General features: G+C 41.7%; 1 protein-coding gene across 3 annotated transcripts in view; it reads right to left on the bottom strand.

The window, feature by feature from the left end:
* MICAL3 (microtubule associated monooxygenase, calponin and LIM domain containing 3) overlaps positions 1–21401 on the bottom strand; it is a 107481-nt gene that overhangs the window by 4961 nt on the left and 81119 nt on the right. For 2 of the 3 annotated variants that reach the window (XM_053942014.1, XM_053942018.1), the window contains 4 exons: positions 17729–17836; positions 16924–17017; positions 1066–1165; positions 50–123 (listed from right to left, as the gene is read on the bottom strand). In XM_053942014.1, coding sequence (XP_053797989.1) covers positions 50–123; positions 1066–1165; positions 16924–17017; positions 17729–17836 — 376 coding nt within the window. Of the gene's footprint in view, positions 1–49; positions 124–1065; positions 1166–3509; positions 3576–12076; positions 12128–16923; positions 17018–17728; positions 17837–21401 lie in introns of all 3 variants that reach the window. The other variant, XM_053942017.1, reaches the window with a different exon arrangement.

Genomic DNA, 21401 nt, shown 5'->3' with positions numbered 1-21401 from the left:
GCTAGAAATACACACACACAATCCATGAAATATTCCCTTTTGCTCTCACCTTCTACTGCCATCCTCTCACGGAGTTCCTGCTGCAGTCGACTCTGCCTGTCTTCCAGTTCTAGCTCCCGAGCACTAAAAGGAAAAGAGCAGAAATCCAAGTTCCAGATGTAATAAAATACTGCATACATTGCTTCATATTCATTCTCAGTTTCTGCTCCCTCTCTAGATATCTGCTATGCATTTTACCAATCTCGTTTGGAGCAACTCTTCAATAACTTAAGATAAATAACTGTATTTTTAAAAGATTTAATTGCACTTTTAGCATTTCACACTCTTTGCCTTCAGCTAGGAAGTGCAATGCTGAAAGTGGAGCAAACTAAATACAGAGCAGAGTCAAAGAGCAAATAAATCTGCAATGCCTCTACATATCCCCTGCTACTTCCCACTCTAAAACCAAAGTTACTTATTAACAAATTACTTATTACTTAAGGACATTGTCAGGCTATTGCAAACACCACCTTGGGACTTTTCTGCCACTAAGGCCATCAGCTTCCACATTGCTGAGGTGAGCTGACACACTTCAAAATGAATTTTGGTGAATTTGCACAATGGGAACAGAAAAAACCCCCAGCTTCATTAACAGGAAAACACCTTTACCATCTGAGCCCACATGAGAGGCACTGGGGTCCCACTATAGGCAGAAAGGAGGGCCACATGGCAAGGTGGCTGAATTAAATGCTTTTGTCTATGCTTAGAAGACAACTTTACCAAAACCAAAAGGAGTCCCATGTTATTTCTGCATAGCTCAAAAACACTTGCACAGACAGGATGTGTTTTATACAAGAACAGCACAAGAAGTGCTCACAAAACTGTACTTCTTCACGTGCACAAATAATTGGAACTTTCATCCCTTACCACTATTATTCTTTCTTCTACCACTCCTCTAAAATGTACTTGGGATTCCTATCTCAGCCTAAGAGGCTGCTGACCTCCTGGCCTTACAGGGAAGACAATACTGACAGATCTTCCACTGCTATTCATGACAAAATCCCCATTTTTTCCACATCCACTCACAATATCATCAGTTCGGACTCGTAGCGAACCAAGGCATTCTTCTCCTGCACCAGCTTGAACCACTCCTGCATCAGCTTGGGGTCATCCTTCTTACCCATGCCTGCCAAGAAAGAAACCTGATCAATTTTCAGGTAATGCCCTGCAATCCTTATAAAGCCCAAACTGCAAAAACAACAATGGGGCAAAATGTGCAAAGAAAGCCGAGCAAGATGCTGCCAGAGCACTCCCAAGCCGGGTCCGTTCAGTTTGCCTACAGCACTCAGTGGAGTGGAAGTCACCTCCAAAAGGATTCTCTCCTCTTTGGAGCCTATTTTTTTTTTTTTTTTTTTGTTTCCTGATATTCTTGTGATTACTTGTTTCTTCCTCACTCTTACTGCAGAAAGCCCTGATTTCTATGAGTATTTAACTTTTCCTTTCATTAGAAGAATTTTATAGATGCTCATACCAGCTACTTAAACATATGCTCATCAGAAAAGGATTCGATTGCCACTCCATGTGTTTTACCTTTGTTTTCTTCAATTGCATGTCCTCAAGTTTTTCTTTTACTAGTCAAAAGTAACATCTTGTCTCTTCTTTCAACAGTTAAGTAAATCTTTTCTGACTGCTCCTCCTAGCCACACATATCTATTCATCCTGACGATCCCCCCTGCACAGTGAACACAGAAACTAAGTCTACTGTGCTGCATACCAGCACTAGAAAGAAAAGGAACCCCCAGACACATTTGCTAATATGAAGGAAGAATAAAGAAAACTTGGGCCTTGACCACCTAGTACAGAACTCTTTGCTTGTCCTTTTATTTTAGAACAAACTCCTAAACTAACTCAATAGCCCACTGATGAGCCTTGTGTCTGTCAGGAGTCATGTGGAATAAATGCAGAATGCCTTTATTTATGCAAAAGCCTTCTGTTGATATTTAGCAAACACAAGAACTTACCAAGGAGGCTCCTCCTGGCAAGCTCTTGGTCTGGGCCACTTATTCCACACTGAACCACCTGCACCTGAATGCTGGGATTTACCTCAGACCCCAGTGGCTATATTCCTGCCCATGTGGGAGCAGAGGCAGGAGCAAGGCCTCAGATCAAGCTCACCAGCACTTCTGGATTGCTGCATCCCATCAGCTTGCACTGCAGTGACCTGGGCATCCCAAGGAAACTAACATCCCTGCCTCTGCTTGTTATTATGGATATGTACTCTCTACATCAAGAACAAAAGCTCTCAAACAGTCCATCTAATGCTAAAATAATCAAGCAGCAAGCTTACTATTCAAACTCTACGACACAGACACATCACAAATACCACATTAATGGCTACTTAATTCAGACCCGTGCCCTGCCTCCTCCTCAGTATGTCAGAGAAGCGCTGCCCTGCAGCTACACAAGGGAGAGCCTACAACTCCTAGTAAGCTGCAGCTTGGGCTGCCTTTCACCTGCCTTTGGAAACGTGTCATACCAGCCCCTCGGGGAATACCAGGCTCGGATGTATCACCCCAAGAGCCCCTGGCTCCGTGGACTTTATACCAGTGTGTTGCTCAGTTCCAAGCATTCCTTTCTGAGCATCTCTGCACAATATGCCCACGTGGCGACAGGAGAGGGAGACTGCACATGCAGATGTCCAGTGCTGTGGCGCCATGAAAACACTGGGAAGTCTCCCCTTCCTTTCCGATGCCAGGATGTATAGAAAACAAATGCCTCTAAGAAAAAGCCAAAAACACAGTGCTACTGACCTATGAAATACGTAAGTATTTTTAAACAGCCAATGAGTAGAGGAATAATGGGAGGACTGGAAAGGGAGCACTGACAACTGATGTGAGGGAGCACTATGGAAAGCAGGTAAGTGGTTAGCAAAATTACACCATGAACACACATAAAACAACCCCTTCCCCATGCCTTGGCAATGGAAACTCTACAGCAAACTCCATTTGGGATAGTTAAAGAATGCACTCGGCAAGACAGATGAAGGAAAACTAGTCTAACTTAAGGTCTGTTGGCTTTTAAAGTTCACGGATGTTTTTCAAATCAGTCCTTATAAAGACACAGTATTCCTTTAATCCCTATATGCTAATTAAAAGGCTGTATTTAAGGAAACAGATTGTCATCCCTTACCCCACCTTCCAAACAGCTTTCAGGAGGAATAGAGTAATTGAAGCCACCAAATGAAAATAGAAACTTTTGAGTGTGACACTTCTGGTCCCACAGCTGCTGCCCATTGTCCCTCCCAGTCACTGCACCTTCTCTTGCACAGCTGGGACTAGCAAAAGGGATACTGTACCTTTAACAGCTTGCCACAGGCTCAGAGAAGCTGGTTACCAGGTAGCTACACACAAGGCTGGCTTGGGGACACAGCAAGAAAAGGGCTGGGGGCCTTGTGGTCACTAGCTGACTAGTGCTGCTATGACAACCCAGCTGTGGGCAGGGAGGACACGGCGTGTGTGAGGTTACGTTACCTTCATGGGCACAGCAAGGGCAGAAGGAGAGAGGTCTACGACGTGGTGTCCCGGCATTGGGCTCAACTTCAATAGGACCAAACGAGGAAGAGGAAGAGGCAGGAGAGGAAGAGGAAGTTGGAAGTGGAACGGAAGAGGAGGAAAGGGGTGAAATAAAAGACAAGCAAAGGACAAAAAGCATAAGAGTGAGAAAGAAAGGAAACACAAGAAGAAAAAGAAAAGAAAAAATACAAGAAATGGAGAAGCAGAAACAAGGGATACAGTCTACAGATGAATAATGTCCCTAATAAGCACAGATAACAGGTAAGAGGTAGACTGAGGTACTGGTGAACTCTTACTGAGCTGTACAAATACCAGGCAGGAGGTTACTGTTACTGCACTTTTCCTAATGTACAGTTTTCAGGTGCAAGGTCTTTAACCAAAAGGTTTGTGACCCAGATGTCAGGACGAGTAGAGACATATATTTAACTTCTGCTGATAAATGTCAGATTTCAAGCAGGGTTACAGTAAGTCTCGCCTGCATGCATAAGACACCAGCTGTAAGCAGCCACCCTACCTTAAGCTCTATCAGGACCATGCTCTTATCACCGTGGCAGCATCCACTGATGGTAAAAGTGTCCTTTGCAATGGAATGGAATGTCTTCAGGCAGGGAACATCACAGGGAGAATCTGATTACCATGGAACCAGCCTGCCAGTACCTGCTGTGTCAAGCATGGTGAGTACACGTGTACCCCACCAGATTGTTGTGCTTCGGGGGGAAAAGGCTTTTACAAGGATAAAGTGATTCACATCAGGGGCTGCCCCAGTCACCAACTGAGGACTCTGCAGAGTTAAACCAGTAAATTTAAAGCTCTCCCTTGGCGTTCTCATTCCACAAAGCATTTTAAAGCTTGGAAGTCCTGTTAGTATCAGTGACTTACTGAATCTTTATCATCTTTTCCATCAGCCACTGAAGGACAAGCATTTCTCATCTCTCAAAAGGTTCAGCTTCTTTAACACCAAGAATTTGCTTTTCAGCGGTACTTCACATTATAGAGATAAAGAGCAGGCAGTAACCAGTATCACTAACAGTTACAGGAGAACATGCACCAGGGAGATGATGAACTCTGAAACGTCAGAGCTACCAGAATGGAACACTTACTGGGCTCAGGGCACAGCTGCATTTATAAAGAGGAGGCATTTCTGTGTTGGGAAGAGGCATAAACTCCACAACAACAGCATGGTAAGAATAACAGTAATTTTGGAGAAGTCAGCAGAGTTTGATGTTTGTGGTTCACAGAAAGCTCTACAAAATTAGAGTACCAGTGAACTGGGAGGGCTTTAGAAGGGACCATCACAGAACTAGACCAGCACATGGATGACACACTGGAGCAAGAGGGAGAGCACACCAGCTTCAAAGCCCATGACTGAGCAGCACGGCTTTCTCAGAAGAAGAAACCTCTGCACTGGAAGCAGGAAGGGGCAACATCAGGAGAGGTGCCACAGCTGGCCATAGGACAGTTACACATAAAGCATTGTACCAACAACAGTTGAGAAAGTACCAGAACATTAATTACAGCTGTTCTGACTTCTTCATTTAAAGTACAAAAATACTAAGGTCTTTTTTCCTACAACTGCCATTTCACAGATCAGGTTACAAAAGCAAAACCAAACAAACCCAAACCACAAAGGTATGGTGTAAAATATGCTTCCACACTAAGCAGAGCATTTAGTGCATGATACTTGTTAAATATTTTTTATTTCATATCCTATCTTATTCAAAATGACATCTTTAAGCTAAAAGCTTTAATACTGTAACTTGGTCTAACCATGCTTTGAGCATGGTCAGGGAGATGGAGATTTAACTGAATGGAAAAATCTACTTCTTTCAGGGTTTCAGATTTCATTCAGAACTGGGTGCTGGGGGAATTTGATACATTTCAAGCCATGGACATAGAGACTTGGTGAGGAACTTGCAGTTTTCCATATTTGAGCTGAAAAGAAATAGCCAGTACGTGAAAATGTCATTAATCTCATTGGGAAATGGCCACGCACTGCTAGCTTTCATCATCACTAAGCACGTGGTCTGATACTAGGAGAGGATCCCATCTTTGGTCTGCAGTAAAAAGCCCCAGGGACCACGCAGCACCTGACTAATACAGAGCTCACTCCCCACAACTGTACCTTCCTCCCCTGCTCTTAGTTATCTTCCCACTCTTGTCTAAAGAAAAATTGTCCTTGAATCAAGTTACAAAGTCCATGGTATCTACACTAGTCCTGCTACTAGAAAAGTCAACATGTTTTTTCAGTAAGATAATAAACATAACCTTTGCAATTAAGATCCTTTTGAGCTACTCTAGATGCAAATTACAGTTAATTACATTGGTGAATACAGGTTATGATCATTGCAATTACTTTGGAAACAATTTCTGTCCAAAGTAGGATGATTAACAAGGCTTTAGAAAGTCTTCCTTATGTATTGGAGGTTTTTAACAGAAAGAACAAAGTGCAACCTGAAAACTTACTTCCCATGGTTCTCTAAAGCTTATTTTGTGGTTTCTTGCTCCAAAAGCCATTAGTAATCCTACAGTAAATAGTATCATTATAATAATTATTATTAATATTATTGCATTGTTTAGAGAAGAGAAATCACCACCTCCCAGTCTCATTAAATTATAAATAGGATCATCACTGCAAGACAGTTTTTCTGGATGTGGAGCCAGGGCCAGATAGGGAAAACCCCATTTGTTGTGCAAATTAAAAAAGAAAAACCTCAACAAACCTAACCTCCCTTTCTGTTTAAGTCTCCTTCACCACCAAAAATATTCTGACACAGGTATTCACCCACAACATGGGAAGAGCTCTGGCAGCAGCAACACCCGCTGAAGCAGTTTGTTTGGAAGGAGCTGAAGGGCAAGACAAGAACCATTTCTGTGACCATTCCCTTCTTAGGTTCCTCCTGTGCTGCCAGCACGTAAGGCGTGGCTATAGCCTCTGGACAGAAAATTACCATTTTTTTTCACCAGAATGATAAAGCTGCCAACAGACTATGTTAGTCACGAGTTGCTCCTTTTCAGTGCCACAAGCCAACTCTTCTCTTGTGTAAAGCCTTGTAAAGCAGCCCCAGCTGCTGCAAGCCAGAGCATGGTTTGGAGGCAGAAGCTGCAGTTTATTAAGAAAAGGAGCTCCTGAGCACACTGAAGAGCGGCAGAAGCTCTGCCTTGCACACCAGACACATCCCATCAATAAAGTGGTTGGAATTACTTTGCTTCTGTGTAAAAAAGCCACAAGAATGACCTTGTTTGTCACAGTACTCTTGAGATTGCAGACTTAGCTACAGTGGTGGAAACCAAGAGCCAGGTCAAGAATAAATACCATAAATACCATGTCTCTTCAAAATAAGGACCAGAAATTGTATAGCCACTATGTTCATTTTCACTGCACATTGTTCTTTGTTACACAAGCTACATTGGACTCTTGCATTCTTTTCTAATATTTATTTACCTGTTGATTAAAGAGCAATTCTTCAGACTGGTTTTGTCCTTTTCCTCTCTAGCTCAAGAACACTTCTTCACAATCATAAGCCCAGTGGTCAAAATGATCAATCAGGATGAAGAAAGCACCACACAGAGTTTGGGGTGGCAGACCCCATTATCCCCAAGCTACAGCTCACACTGATCCCCTTCACTATTTGCCCCTGTTTTTTGATATGAGAATGTGATGATTTCTGAGAAGTGGTGAGTCATTGCAAGTTAAATTTCCTTGAACAAATATACCACAGACCAAGTAGGATCACATACTTTACAAGTCTTTGCATCCAAAGACTTTGATTTCTGTATTGTTGACTAATCACAGTGGTTTGGAAAATAACAACACTGGACAGGAAATCCAGCTCTGAAGCCAGTCTCAGTTCTGTGGCACTTGCCCTCACAAGTTAAAAGCATGACACTTTGGGAACTTATTCTGCTAACAAACCTCATCCCTTTATTTAACAGGAATACTGAAAGCTCTGATTTTACATCAGTGTTAAAATATGGATCAGTCCAAAGGAGATGAGTAAGTCAAATGGCACTGATCATAGTAAATGTCCTCTTTTCCACCCTTAAAAAAATCAGGTTATGATCAGAAACCCAAGTACTGAAAAAAAAAAAGCACATTCTAACTTTACTATTTGGTGAAGTTGTTCAACAGCAGCATTGTTAAAAACCAGGGATACAGAAAGCCAGCTCTTGGAGAACAGCATCCACAGAACTGCAGGTTGAGAGCAAGGATTTTGACAGATGTCCCACAAGCACATCACAGTTTATTAAGTCTGGGTCAAACTCAATATCCTCTACAGTACAATCACTAGAAGAAACCTGGGGAAAACTCACAGAGAACCAGATTGTCATGCAAACTGAACCACTTTTATTTGTCGAGTAGAAGGGGGTGGGGGAAAGGCAGGGAAGGGAAGGAAAAAAAATGGGGAAAGCAGTGGTTGGAGCAGAACACCCACAAATGACTCCAGAGAAGTCTTCTGCTTCTACTAGACCTTGAGGCACTTCAGAATGCACTCAGAATGAATACAGTCCTGCACTGACCCTGTCTCCCAAGACTGTTGGTTTTGTGTGCAGGAAGAAGCAGGTAAATGGCAATTGCCTAACAAGTACTGGTACTTAACAAGTTCTGCTTATCAAGTGCTCTTTCCTGCTCAAAATTTACAGCAAAGAAAACAAGTTACCAATTCACTTCAGTGTCAAAAACGGCTGCAGACTGCAAAAACAATGTTTATCTTACAACTCCATCCCCCTTTCAGAAGAGCTGTGTTCACCAATCATAAGAAATAGGACTGATCCCACTTGAATATATCAGACTCCAGCCTAGCAGAGTTAGACCTGCAAGACTTTAAAGGACATAGTGAGCTCAAATGTTTTAAAAAAGGGTGAAGTTGTTGTAGAGTGTGCTTTAAACAGATTACAAAGATTAAAAAAAAAAAAACCCAAACAATTGTACTTCCTTGCCCTGTTTACCTGATGTTCTTGTCAAGAAGGGAGAACATGTGTCTGAAATCAACACTACCAAATGTACCAGCTCTCTTCCCTACGTCCTTCTTGCCTCTCTTGGCATACTCCAGCCAAGAGAAAAGCAAGATGGCAGTGTGTGGCTGTTTATTTAATGATTCCCTGCTGGGTGCAAGGAAAAGGCAGCTGCTCACTTGAAGGCAGAGGAAACCATGGAGGTACTTTCCAGAGGCAGAAAAGGAGCTACTGGGTTAGGAGGAATTAAGGTTGGGACTAAGGAAGCAAGGTGACTAAGGAAGAACAGACAAAAGAGAGGGAAAAAAGGGTAAGGGATGAAAGGACAAGGCAGATTTGAGAAGAAGGCAGAACCTAAAATTTACAGACAAATAATGCTGGGCAGAAGAGGAAGCAGAGCCCAAAAATTGTGGAAGAAGTCCAAAGGCTTCTTTGGAGACTGTGTCAGTGGGAAGACGAGACCAGGAATAGCTAGTGGAGAGAAACAGGATGGCTGAAGGGTAGAATGCTAGGATTTCTTTGTCACAAAGGCAGGATTAAAATCAAATGCCTGAGAAGAAAAATGGAAGTGGGGTAAGGAGCTCTGGATGAAATAAGACAGGATCAGGACAAGGACTGTCTCAAAAGAGGGAACAAAAGGACAAAGAGTATATATCCACTAGACCAATGCATCCTTCCACTGTCTGGCTCAGAATCCATATTTTCAAGCCTCACTGTTCCACAGCTGCCAACAAACATCTATAAAATCCACTGATTGTGTCCCATTTCCTCTCCATAAGGATCTACCCAGAAGATGACAACCTAGAGCTGCTACCAATTATTCCATAAGGACATGAGGCAGCTCTCTGTGGTGGATCTGAAGGTTATAAATCTGTTGCTATATCAATAAAATATATAAAGTCTTAATTTCAGTTGACTTTGCAACCTTTGTAATGTTCTTTTAACCACACCATGCATACAATATACACACAGGAATAATTACTCAGAATTGAAATGTGACCATCTGTAGCGTGAAATGAAACATCTGCGTTACAGCAACGGTACAAAACATTTCAGAACAGGAAGAGATGATTATGACATCTGAGCAGAGCAACAGAACTAGTTAAGATAGCAATCTGTAATCCTACACACTGGAAGTCAACCAGGATGTCAGAAGTTACTACTCCCCTTGCAGAAGCTGTTGTGCAATCTGTAACAACTAATTACCATTTATAGACAACTTTCCAAAGTGCTTTGCAATTTTTGTTAATATTCTATAATTTTGTTAATATTCTATTGACTAGAGCCATGCCCATGCCTAAGAGACATGGGTTATCAATAGAATAATTAACTGTGCAGCATCCAAGCTGCCTGCAGGGTTCAGCAGGACCTCCAGAGATTTTAATGGCTCTATTTCCAGATGCAGCATCCTGCACAGACATGTTAATCTTGAAGCTGAGCTCTGTATCTACCACTTTCTGACAAGTATCACCAGAGCAATGTATCCCTTCTGGCAAAAGTGTTCTGGCAGCCCCAAAAGCAAATATAGCAAATTACACGGAGGCAACAAAATAATACTAAAAAGCCACATACTCCAGCCATCTATACTGGCTCATTGCATTTAAAGGGATACTGCCCAATATAGCTTCTTTAAAATTTGTTTTGAAAACAGTGTTTTTGAGATGAGCAGAAATTTGGTCGAGTTTTAAGATGTATCAACCGTTGTTAAAATACCCATGAATATTGCCTCTGACTGTTGGAAGCCCAAGTGACTGAGTCACCATATAAATAAAAGCAGCCTCTTCAAAAATGACCACTCTGAGATGACTGAGCTCAGAGAAACAGAAAAGCAAACACGCAAAGAGATAAACAGTAAATCCATTTCCAATTAAGATTTTCTGCAGCACAATGAATTCTTTCAAGCGACAGTGTCCCTTTAAGTGAAGATGATTTTGCTTTTCTTAAAGCCACTATTAGTGATTTTGATGGGATCGCTGTCTCTAAGGAGGCATTAGGGGCAGAGGCAGGAGGAGGGAGAGGTGTAGTGGAGATAGCATTAAATAGGGATCAGGGTCTGTTAAGTATGATTCAGCATCAACCCTTTTACAGCTCCTACTCCATGCACATCAGGAGAATGGGCCAGCCCTGGTGGATAAAACCAGGAAGAGGATTTCAGAGTCTCTCTGCAGGACATAGCCCAGGAAAGAATGCCAGAGGGACTGAACAGTGAACGAAGCACAGGGCTAGCAGAGGACTGTCACAACAAAATTAGCACAGGGGAACTGGGCAACAAGTTAGATCTAAGCAGGAAAGTCTTCCATTCTGAAACTTGCACTTGGGTGGATATTCTGGACTCAGGTGGATGTTCTTCAATAAAAGTCTTTTGTGCCACAAGTGATTCACAACAGATAGGTACAGGTAGATACTATGTGGGACAGTCTCCCTGGAGCAGGAGAAAAAATGGCTGTTAAAAACCAGGGCAAGATTATATTTGAAGGATCAAATACAATGAAATCAGGGAAGACATCCAGCGATGTGTCTTGGATCAGGCCTTTCCCACTGCAGAGCTGGTCTGCAATGCAGCCCCTCAAAAAAAACCAGCTTAGATCAAGCAGCTTTCTACTCTGAAAGATAAACTAAATGAGACCCTCAGATAACAACAAGGCAACTGAGCAGAGTTTGCTTTCTATTGGATCTGCTGACAGACAGATGTGTTCATAAGAACAGATTTTGGGTGGTTAAACTAGTAAAGGAAATTTTAATTTTCAAGATAGGCAAAGGCTAATCAAATGTCATTTGCAACCCAAAAGTTAATCACCTACTAAGGGACTCAGGAAGTAACATTAATTAAAGCCAGGGCAGAACCATGGTATAGAGTGATGACCAGATTCTAAAGTGAAAATGACAACTAAACACTGTAATGTGTGTTTAGCACTAAAGGGGGTATTAAAGCAATAGCATAGCAAGAAGCTTAATATCTCTGTAATGATGCAAACTGGATTCCAGCAAAAAATGACTGGAACAGCAGATTCTTTTCTAACCTTACAGTAAGACAAAACAAGAAAGAAGACATATGTGCCATCTGTAAGTGTTTTCAAAGTCCCTTGAGGGAGCATTTTCGTTTTGTTAGATCAACAACACACTCTGGCTTTTTTGGAAGGAAAAAACAAGCCTCAGAAGGGCAAGACGGAGGCAACAGCATGACTAATCCTTGACCGTGCTGTTTGCTCTGCTGTCCTAAAGTCTTAAAATACTTTCCTAAAGAAAACTTCAGTGATAGAGCTGGACTTTTCAAAGGAGAAGCAAAAAACCAGAACGACCTTCCAATGCTAGCAGGGAAGGTGGCTGGAGTGAAAACAGTAAGCAAATTTATAAAAAATCAGGACTGGGAAAAAGAGAAGCAGGAGCCTTACACATGTTTTGTGGGGCATGCCATGATCTCGTGTTCCTGAGCTGGAAAAGGGGTTCTGCTATCATCAGTCATGTGCATGTTTCTTCTTGTTTGTGAGCCAAGGATGGGAGAAGTAGGTGAAGGGAGGGTGGGGAGAGGTGTCAGCAGGGTTAGTGCCAGCAGGAGGTTCAGCCATACATACCACCCAGATGCAAGTCGATGAGGTCACTGTAATAAGACTCTCCCCAATAGTCTACAACAAGGAATTGGTGAAGACAGAGTTATTGAGTCAGACACCCACCCTAGCCCCATACAATCAAAGCAATATATGAGGAAGACATAGAAACAAAAAAAGGGAAAACAAGAGACAGGCAGCTACACATGTGGGCACACACAGATATATAAATACAAACACTCTATGTCTCTCTTTCTCTGTATATATACATCTATGTACACACACACACAAATATATCACAAACATATATACTGGGAAGAGGAAGAGAAAATTTCCAGCAGGCAGGCGAGGACTTTCAAGGGGAAAAATCAAGAAGTTTACAAGAGACACTTCACCTATTTGTGCTTGCAGCAGTACCTGTCACTGATGTCACTCCTGTTCTTGCTGAGAAAAGCAGAATTAATCGTGTTGCTTTGGAGCTGAGCAATGTGTCAGAAGGAAACAGTGTAATTTCTTAGGACAGCTGCAGGAAAGGTGTAAGGGTTGATTTCTTGGAGGTGAGTGAGTGGAGGATGGTGTATGGCACACAGCTGGGAGGCACTGACTGAGTGCCAACACGAAGGGCAAACACTCAGGCATAGGAAGATGGGATTGTGTGCTCCTGCTGATGCAGTCTCTGTGCCAGGGAAGAGCTGCACAGCAGTTTTCAGGACAGAGGTGTGCATTTCCACAGCTGCTAGAGACAGGTGCACCACGAGTCTAGCACTGTGGAACATTTCATTGGAAGGAGACAGATGGAAGTACCGAGAGCAATATTTCTCACTGCATATGATTCATTTGATGTAAGGAGGTGGCTCTTAAACTTTTCAGTATTGATCTGACAGTAGATGTTTTCCAAGCTCTTAAAAATGACTATCAAGGTTTATGCTAGAGGGAATAAAAGACAGGTTGCGGAAATTTCTGATTTGACATTATTTTTAATTTAATGATTGACAAAATAAATTCGCAGAGGAAATCCAAGTCATTAGCATGTCCAAACAGGCGAATGCACTATAATGCAAAGTACTGTTGCATGAGTAATGTTGTATTATGTTAATTAACTCATTCAAGGTGTTCCTTGGGACACCAGAGAAAACTGAGAAAATTCTTCACTGAGGTCCTGCTTTGCCACTGTAGTGAAATACCATGATGCAATCAATAGGAAGGGGGCAGGGAGGGAAGGAAAACAAGGGATGACAGCTCAGACTACCTGTGTATGACAAACCTCCCCCTGAAACAGAGCTTACACTGCCACCTGAAATAGAGCTTACCCTCCTAATCACTCATTCTTGCTATGAATGCAGCTGTCAAAGGCTGAGATTTTCTAAGATAATCAGAGAGAAGACATTAAGGCAATTAAGTAATCACAGGATGTGAAATTTTCTGGATCAGAAATTAAATGTTAGATTGAGCACTCAGCTTCTGAAACAATAAAAGACCAACTGTGCCATGCCTGAGGCCGAGCTAATTGAAAATAAAGACAAGACAAGGAGGTAGGCAAGACGGCACAATTATTTTGTCAGAATTAAAATTGATGGTGACCTCCAAAATGTTTCTGAGTTTGATTAGTTGAAGAGCAAGTATCACCCTATAAATATTCCACCTTGACAAATAGCAGATAATGTGAGAAATTCCTGGAAAGAATATTGACCTGCCTATATCTATTGCTAAGATCAAAAGCTGTAATCTCTCAGGAAAACAGCAGGCCATCACTGTGAAAAACTGATTAACAATCTTCTCAGTATAAGTTACTTGCCAATAACATATTAAGGATGATGCAAAATGGATAGAAAGTAGAAACAACATTATTCTAAGTAAATAAATTTTTATCTATAGAACTGGTTTTTCTTCTTACCAGTTGAACTGAAAAATACTTTTTTTCTAAAAATGGAACATGGTCCAGACGTGAGAGATTTGAGGAATTAAAAGTTAATGGAAGACCTCTACAAAAGAAAAATTTGCAGTTCTTTACAGACAGAAAAGATGACTAAGAAGCAGTTCAGATTGTCTTCTTCTATAATAGAAGATGAAAAGAATCATTGCAAGTTACAGAATTCTGTTTCTTCTGTCTGGATTTTTAAATAAGTAGTAAGAAACTACTATTAACATTACCCAAAACTTCATATTTAAGTGCTGATCAATAAGAGTTTTCTCCTTTCCCTGCATGGAAGGAACCTGAAAATCCCACTCATTACAGAGCCTAATACATTGTCCTGGAGCAGTTAATACTGGCTGCTGCCTATGGAAGAGCCATTATTTTGGTGATGTACTGCAATCCTTCTCTATTTATGTGGACAAAGTGCACAGCAGACACACCTCCCAAGCTTCCCCATTTTTTCTCCTTGCACAACCTTATAGATTTTTTTTTTTTTAGATGACAACACCACTTTACACACTGCCTTTCCCTTTCTGAACTTTTGTTTTCATGGTTTTCTTAGGGGAGGGACTGATCAGAGACTAGAGCATGACTCCACACCTTTACACAGCAGTCCTTGCTGAATGTGGTGGTCACTGTTAGGTCACAATGCAGACAACAGAAAAATGATACTTGCCTTTTGAATAATTAGTGGATATTGCAGGCAAAAATTAACTCTATGGAATGTGATACCACAGATCTCAAAAAGAAGGAATTCAGTTATTTTTATTGCAAATATGTAAAATGCCTGGAAAAGAAGCAGCTGAGGGGAGACCTTACTGCTCTCTACAACTTCCTGATAGGAGGTTGTAGCCAGGTGGGGGTGGTCTCTTCTCCCAAGTAACACAACAAGAGGAAATGGCCTCAAGTTGTGCCAGGGGAGGTTTACACTGGATATTAGGAAACATTTCTTCATGGAAAGGTTTGTCAAGCCCTGGAACAGGTTGCCCAGGGCAGTGGTGGAGACCCCACCCTGGAGGTATTTAAAGGATGTGTGGATGTGGCATTTTAGGGACGTGGTTTCACGGTGGGCTTGGCAGTGCTGGGTTAATTGTTGGACTCATGATCTTAGAGGTCTTTTCCAACCTAAATGATTCTATGGCCATGCAAGAGGACCTAGAGAGGTGAAGCAGGGAATTGATTTATAATCTTGTGTTGCAGCCAACACAGATTAGAACATGCTGGTTTTTCCCACCCCAACAGAATGTGTTTCTGTCCAACCCCCTGAAACAGGCGGAAGAATTTAGGACGGTGAAGTCTTTATGTCAGAGTTAAGCTTCTGCAAAAATAACATATGACCTGTTGATAGAAATATTTTGCAAGAGCAAAGCATACCCTAGGAGACTTCCTGAAGAAAAGAAATCCCTTTTGCAAAGCAGGACCCACAATTTCATAGTTCTTCTAGGAAATTCACAAATACACAAGCTCATCTAAGACTGCTTCCATTTGGGAGAGCTGGGAGTGAGAAGCTATTTATCCAAATTCTGCAGTCTCCTATGTAAAACTGTAATTCTTACTCTTGGTCACATTCTGTCCTCTCTGAACGTGTTTTAGGCATTCTATGATTCTTCAGTGAGAAAACTCTGTAATGAATAATATTCTCTCAGCTGCTAAGACTTCGCTCTTGTGCTGGCATGTCTTACATGAAAGTCATTCAGCAGCTCAATAATCAAGATTATTTGGACTTCCAGATGAAAAGAAGCAAAATGAAAAGAACAATTAGAAACAATGGAGGTGGGTTTATTAAGTGCAGTAACTGGCAGGCCAGAGAACAGAGTGGGGCTACTCAGGAACACACAGAAGGAGGCAGCCCTGCAAAGACAGGCATTTGCACAAACCTATTTTTTTGATCTCACAAATGAATAAAGACAGCCTGATCATAAACATATTGAAGTCCTCAAGACTCTTCCTTCACACTTGTAGTACCTATTTGCTTTGCTGAGCACTCAATCCAGCTTCTTTGGCACACCCTTATGGGGCACCAGACCTACCTAATTCTGGCTGAGTAGTAACTGGCAGGAAGTCACAACAGACTTTTTCTCTGGTGCAACCTCACTGCTTAATCAAGCTCCATCTTCAGAGGCATAGATGTGGCTCCTCAAGCAACAAGCAAGCATTTTCCAAACATCTGTTCCACTGTTGCCATTTCTGAACTCTGACCCTTGTGATCAGGTACATAATCCTGGCCTTGTCAGGTGTACACACACTGCATTTGCCTGTTGGATATTTGACTCCTTGCAAATTGAGGATTTTTTTTCCCAAATCATACTACTATCAGCATTATCTGAACCAGGTACTCCTCCACTGATATGCTTGCCAGATCAGATGATACTCATTTCATTTAATTTCAAGTACACACAACATTTGTTTTAACAGCTTGACATGGATACCTTTCAGTACACATGTGCATTTCTGTTCTGCACAACTTTGTCAGAAGTAGCCAGTGTGCTGGGCTGTGCAGTGAGGAAGATGTTCTGTGATGGTCCCTTGTAAGGACACTACCTTGATAATCCAACACAACAGAGAAAGCACACACCATTCCACAATTATTTCCTTAACATACAAACAGGGTTGTCTTACTGGGACAACTCTGTGTGAATGGCAGCTGCGAAACCCCTGCAATTTCCTAGCTGTAGGATCCAGCAGAAACAGCCATTAGCAGTAGCTGCAGAATTACCTCCTACACCTCAGGCAAAGGTAAATGATCTAAGTCTCTGCCAATAGGGAAGTCCCAGAATTAGAAGAAACACAGGAAAAACAAGGCCTCAAAAAGATAGTAGAAAAGGAAGAAGGGGTTCACATTGGGATCAGTCTCTAGGCTATAAGGGTCCAATTGCCTCTAAAATCCAAACAGCTACGGATTACTGCACAAGCACTTGGTAAGAAAACATGGAAAACCAGACCAAGTTGTGATGGATACCTGCTTCTCCTCGAAGGGCCTTCTCCACAGCAACTCCTCTCTCCTCGAGTTGCCTCTGCTTCTCTTCCACTTGTTCCAACTGCCGCTGGATAATCTGTTCAGAGAGGAATGGAGCAGAACCTCACCAAAGCAATTCTCCTGCTCTGTCTGCAGCACACATCCAGCACTAAGACACTTCAGTCAGATTTGCCTTTTCAAAAACAAGTATTTGTATTCAACAACACCCTGCTTCAACAGCAAACATCACAGATTCTGGTGACAATATCCTCCCCATCCTGTTGTATCTTAACTCTTAAATTTGCAAACACCCTGGTATTAATTTATTTGCTACAACTCCTATCACCTTCCTGAACACTGAACTGAAAGGTGATGCTACTCAGTCAGCTGAGCCCTTGCCTTGAGTTTTTACAAATCCCATCACCTGTAGATGCTGTTAGCAGTTTTCCTGCAGACTCTCTGGTAATTAAAGGTTAATTTGATAACACAGCACCCACCAGCATAACCTAGCAAAGCAATGACAGGTGCAGCTCCATCAGGCATCATCTGAGTATCACTGTTCCATTCAGTGCATGATGGTTGCTAGAAAGGTGTTATAGGCATTATTTTTCTCACTGTAAAACTCCCATGACAGGTTTCAGCCATCCTTCACTTCTCTGTGGAATGACATGAAATTTGAAAGAGGGAGCAGGAGCACTCATGTAGACAGAGAGGATTCTGTTCTGATACACTCAGAGGAATGTCAGGATCAGGGTGCTTTCACACAGAGCTGCCTGTGTGCCATGACAGGAGGCTTGTGAGACACTACCTGAGCTCTGTGTAACCTCTTTAGCTCCTCTTGCTTGGCTTGTCTGCGGGCAGCTTTCTGTACTCGCCGTGTCAGCTTGGCGTTCAGCTCCTCTTCTGTGTAGGCCCTCTGAAGGAAGGAAAAACAGCAGCAGATCTTATTTACGTGCTCAGGGATATGGGGGCAGGGATGACCATTTTCTCTTCCAAAAATCTCAGAAGGGAGGTGTTCTGTCTTTGCCATGGCTGTGTCAAAAGTCAAGCTTCTGTAGGCAAAGGTGTTCACAGTGCAGTGAGCAACAATTTCAGGATCAAATCAGGAGTGAAGAAGCATTTAAGCCAGCTGCAAAGCTGTGATTTTATATGACATCCCACCCCTGCCTTCTACTGCTATATGAAACCTCTCCCAAAAATCAAACCAGTTTTTATTCTCAGTAATTTTAGTTTCTCAATAAATTTAGCCAAACGGATTTAGATAAATCAATGAGTACTATGTAGAGGGTTCATTTTGATAGAGTTCCCCTTGATTTAGTTTTAAAAGATTGTAAAAGCTTGTCTACATGAACAGTTACAGCAGTGTAAGCTAAGAAATTACTATAGACTAATGTAGACTATTGCACCACCAGAAGCCATCCAAAAGGAGAAAAGCTGTATTTATAGAAATAGAAGGGTATTTCCTCTTTTTTTCTGTCAGTGAAACTAGTTTAAGAATGTATCTTTCTAACATTACTGAAATTTGTTTAGGATCTTACCAGACACACTAGTTAGATATATCGTGACCTAGAAAGGCTTTCTTTTTTCTTTCTCTCAAAGAGATTTAAGAGTGTCAAAAAAACTTGACAACTGCACTAAATAAACTACAGTGAAGAAAAATCCTCTTTTCTCATGTATATGTATATGTATGTAAGCTTTAAGGGGCTGCTGTAAACATGTGTCTTCCACTTCTGGAAAACGATCTCCTTCGTGGACAATCAACTTCAAGAAGAGAATGTTATGTCAGACCACCCTGAAATTTGCTTGATCTAGTTCTTGTGCTGCCACATTGGTCAGTCTACCTCTGTTGATGGTTCTCAGTGAACAGAGTTTAAGGTATGATTGCAGCTTAATTAAAAATCCCTCAGGTAGGTCATTGGCAAGCACCACTGTTAAAGCTTCAGAAAGTTCACACTTTACTCTTTCTTTTTTGAAAACACAAATCCACGATGGTACTCAAATTAGAAGGTAAGGAGACAGAGCACATGACCTTTCTATCCCTTGTAACACTGTCGTGACTGCAAAGACAATAAAAATTTCAGAAAGCAGCAACTTCTGCCTTGATTTTAGCTTGATCCAGAATTTCACGAAGATTTGAGCCAACTCAGCAATTTTGAAAGCTGCTGATTGAAGTGCGAGGATTCATTTGAACTCACATTCGAAGTATTAAAAAAAGAAGAATATGCAAACATATTTAAGTGCCTTGAAAACCAATTTGCTCTGAAGCTCACAGATCATCCACATCACTGTACAGTGGTGCACTGATAAACGCATGCATTCCGACCAGACAATTCGGAGCTTAACGCATTTTTGGGAGACATCCTCTGCAAAGAATTTGCTGCCCATGTCTGCTAACATCTCAGGCATGCACAGTCAGTGTTGATGTTAGTGCACATGTGGTTGGAGCTATGGGTTCAATGGGTTAATGTACAGGGGGACATGCAATGCAACAATGGCCAACTAGTGGGAAGGGAGACACTACCTTTGACGAGTATGATCTCTTGAATGCCAAGGCGTGTGGTACATAGATCGACTTTAAAGGGGGAATGGTAAAGGGAGAAAAATAAACAAAAAAAAAAAAATGCACAAAATGAAGCAAAATCAGTTCAACATTGAAAACAGATGCACAGTAATAAAACAAAGTGGTTTTTACATGAAACAAAATTGTGCAAATGCTGAACGTGACCCAGACTGAGGGAGCACAATGGAACTTCTGGCCACAAAATCAAGTTTCTAGCATTTTCCTGAAGGCAATTAGTTTTGGCAGCCTCCTTGAAGATACGGTCAACTTGGAAATACCTTTTTCTAGAGGAATTATTTGGCCTTTGTCTACCTGTCTGACTACGAAATTCTGGCTTAAGATTTGGAATAATGGCTTATTTCTGGAACATATTTTGGTTTGAATTGGCTTGGCCAGCCATGTATTACTCTGTCACACAACTCTCCATTTACATTCTGATTTACAGTCTCTCCTAGGAGTTGTGTTTATTCTAGAGTTTTAAATTATCTCTCTTTCATAGAAATGATAATTGACATTTAACCAACATCATAAATTTTATTCACTGCTTCATGAACTAAGAAACAGCGGATGGGCTCAGAGTGGGTTACGTGTCCTGCAGAAATGGAGTCTCCTTGTCTAAAAGGAGAGCCTCCAAAGATCTCGAGGAGCTAAAATTGGAGGGGGAAAGGAGCAGGAAAAGGAGGGGGAAATCACTACTTACTCTAGCCAAGGACACTCTATGCTACCCTGTACCCAAATATAAGACAAGTAAAGCACTTAGCTTTATTTGCTAAGAAGGGAGGTAAATTTCCCTTCATGTCATGAAGTCCAGAAGGCATTGTGCCACTCTGGGCAAACAGACAGCATTTTGCACTCTCACATTCAGTTAACTAAAACCAGTCACAAAGGAGAAGCCAGAGAACAACACCAGCATGTTTGCAGGCTCCAGGAAAAAGCAAGCTACCTGTGGTGGTGAACACCTGAGCACAACACCACAACTGTACAGGAACAATGACAAACACACACATGGTGACAATACACCTACAAGCACAACACCCACGGGGGCTCACATTAGGAGTTCTTTATGAGATGCTTCTCTTGAAAGACACCACATTAAACAACACTGAATTAATTCACTCTGATCACAAAGAGCAGGCTAAACAGAGCAGGTTGTCTGGGAAGCAAGCTCACTACATTACCAAAAAAGCAGCACGAACAGGATTTCAGTTTGGAGAAGGGGTTCACATAAAAGTTAAGTAGCAAACAGTAAGTCAGCTCTTACCCATATAAAGTAGCAGGCAAGTTATAACTTAAAAAATACAACTCCCACCCCAAACCAGTACAAACCCAGCTTGGTCAGACTCAAAGTTTGGTTACTTTTCTTTTGACAGCAAGGCATTCCAGTGTTTGCATGTATATTCTACATCCTTGGATAGGATGCAACAAAATGAGGTAAGTCAAGTTTTCAGATCCATATCCTCTAAATAAATACATTCTCAAAACTATTCTTAAGAAAACAGGCAGATGCTGAGTAAATAAATTCTTAATGTAACTTCAGCAACAAAAAATGAGTGAAAACGAGACACTACCACCAGACCCTTGGCAGAGCTTGTGAGATATTTTCAGTATGAGCATTCCAGGCATCTGCCACTGTCACTTATCATCCCCTCCTGTGCTCAGAGATGTGATCTTTCTTTCTGCAAAAGCCATTTTAAATCTAAGTGGCCCAGCATAGGAAAAAAATGACCATCAAGGCAGACCAAAACTCTGTAACTCTTATCTGAACCCCAGGTATTGGGTATCTGTCCTCTGCTGGCCCCAGGTACCTCATTCTTCTGCATCTCTTGGAAAATGCAGAATTTCTCATGAAACGCCTTGAGGGCATGCAAGGGGGAATGGAAGGGGGAGAAAAAAAAGGGAATAAAATAAAAACAAAATAATC

This window comes from Vidua chalybeata, chromosome 5, assembly GCF_026979565.1.
Source record: "Vidua chalybeata isolate OUT-0048 chromosome 5, bVidCha1 merged haplotype, whole genome shotgun sequence".
In the NCBI taxonomy this organism is placed as follows: Eukaryota; Metazoa; Chordata; class Aves; order Passeriformes; family Viduidae; genus Vidua; species Vidua chalybeata.
This window is presented reverse-complemented; position numbering and strand designations above follow the sequence as displayed.